The sequence below is a fragment of the Geospiza fortis genome, unplaced genomic scaffold, assembly GCF_000277835.1.
Source record: "Geospiza fortis unplaced genomic scaffold, GeoFor_1.0 scaffold188, whole genome shotgun sequence".
Lineage (NCBI taxonomy): Eukaryota > Metazoa > Chordata > Aves > Passeriformes > Thraupidae > Geospiza > Geospiza fortis.
The window spans coordinates 3,202,805-3,204,356 of record NW_005054337.1 but is presented as its reverse complement, the minus strand read 5'-3'; the positions used below and the strand labels follow the sequence as shown (position 1 = coordinate 3,204,356).

Sequence of the window (1,552 nt, the reverse complement as noted above, 5' to 3'; positions counted from 1 at the left end):
TGGCAGCCCCGGGGGATGCTCTCTGGGAAAAGCCCCTGCAGGAACCCCACCCAGCTGCCCGCACACGCGGCACACCGCGGGGCTTGGCTGTACCTGGCACCACACCGTTGGTGGCGATCGCGCTCATGGAAATGGCCGTCAGCATCGTCTGCGGGAGGAAACACAGCGTGTTCAGGAGCAGAGGGACAGGGGAGTGAAGGGAGAGCTGGGGCCATGCTAGGACATGGGGCCTCTTGGGGCCACGCTGAGATGTGCCACAGGGCAGGGATGCCCAGGGAGGATGAATGGATAGATGTGTGTGTGGACGGGCAGGCAGGAGGTTGGCTGGCAGCACAGCTGACACAGCTGAGCCCTTGGGGGGGCTGGCAGTGCTGGGGTGGCTCAGGACACTGGACAAGGCCAGCCTTCCCAGGCTCTGCCTGGGGTGACTGTCCCGGTGAGGTGGCTCTCTTCATGGTACAGAGTAGGGGACCCCCGGCACATCCCCCTACATGGCAGCTATGATCTGGGTCACCATTTAAGCACCATTCCACTGCTGATTCCTCTGGGAAGCTGAAGACTTCTCCTTGCTCTAAGTGGGGCAGGAGCTAGGGCAGGGGCAGAAGCTGGGGCAGGAGCAGGGCTGGGGCAGGGCATGGTGGGCTGGCAGCCAGTGCACCTCTCTATGGTCCAGCCAGCCAGACTGGTGACCCCGGGCAATGGGCAAGGCTACTGAAGGCTTCTATGGCTCCAAAACTCACGCAGGAGCAGCAGAGGAAGACCATGCAGAATGACTCCATGATGCCAGCGATCCCCACCACCCAGGTGAGACGCAGGAAGAGGATGACTCCAAAGATGTTCTGAAGGCAGGGCAGGTAGACACCCATGAAGGTGCCCATCCGTGGGGCCTGTTGAGGGAACAGCAGTTACCAGGGCTCAGGGGCCTGGCTGGCAGAGGAGCAAGAGATCCCACTCTTCACACAAAAAAGACAGGAACCCAGGGTAAAACTGCTCCTGGCTGAGGCCAAGGGGTCCCCTGTTCCCAGGGCAGCCTGGCACTACACAGGCAAGAGCTGCAGAGGGAGGGAAGGTTACCTTCCCCTAAGTCCTCACCTGCACCGGCTTCTTCTTGCCTCCATCATTGTTCTCAGCCTCCTCGTGCTCCCGGCTGCCCTGTGGCAGGTTGGTGTAATTGGCCAGTCCACTCAGCAGGGACGAGACCATAGGGCTGGTGTCCATCTCCTCCTGTGGAGGGCAGATCCCAAGTTGTGAGGACCCCAGCCAACCCCAGAGACCTCACCAGATGCTGCCCCACTGCCTGCGTCTCCAGGAATGGCTTTGGCAGTGCGGCAACCCTGGCCTGAGGCTCTGGCATGTCCCAGTGCCCAGAGTGCAGGTTGGGTGCTGTGGGACAGCTGCTTAGCTCAGCTCCCTCCCCGTGCCCCACTGCCTGCATGCCCTACCTCGAAGAGGGCCATGTTCTTGCCATCGTACTCCTTGCCCTTCTCCAGGTCCGTGCTGTTAATGAAGGGGCTGCTCTCCTTGGGGTTGCCATCGCCTGCAGAGACACCAC

At 61.6% G+C, this 1,552-nt stretch overlaps 1 protein-coding gene across 1 annotated transcript in view; it reads right to left on the bottom strand.

The window, feature by feature from the left end:
• Positions 1–1,544, bottom strand: part of SLC12A5 (solute carrier family 12 member 5) — a gene marked incomplete at its 5' end in the record, with an annotated part of 13,393 nt that extends 11,849 nt beyond the window's left edge. The window contains 4 exons of the mRNA XM_031057995.1: positions 94–148; positions 741–887; positions 1,093–1,224; positions 1,443–1,544. Coding sequence (XP_030913855.1) covers positions 94–148; positions 741–887; positions 1,093–1,224; positions 1,443–1,544 — 436 coding nt within the window. The remainder of the gene's footprint in view (positions 1–93; positions 149–740; positions 888–1,092; positions 1,225–1,442) is intronic.
• Positions 1,545–1,552: the final 8 nt, after the last annotated feature.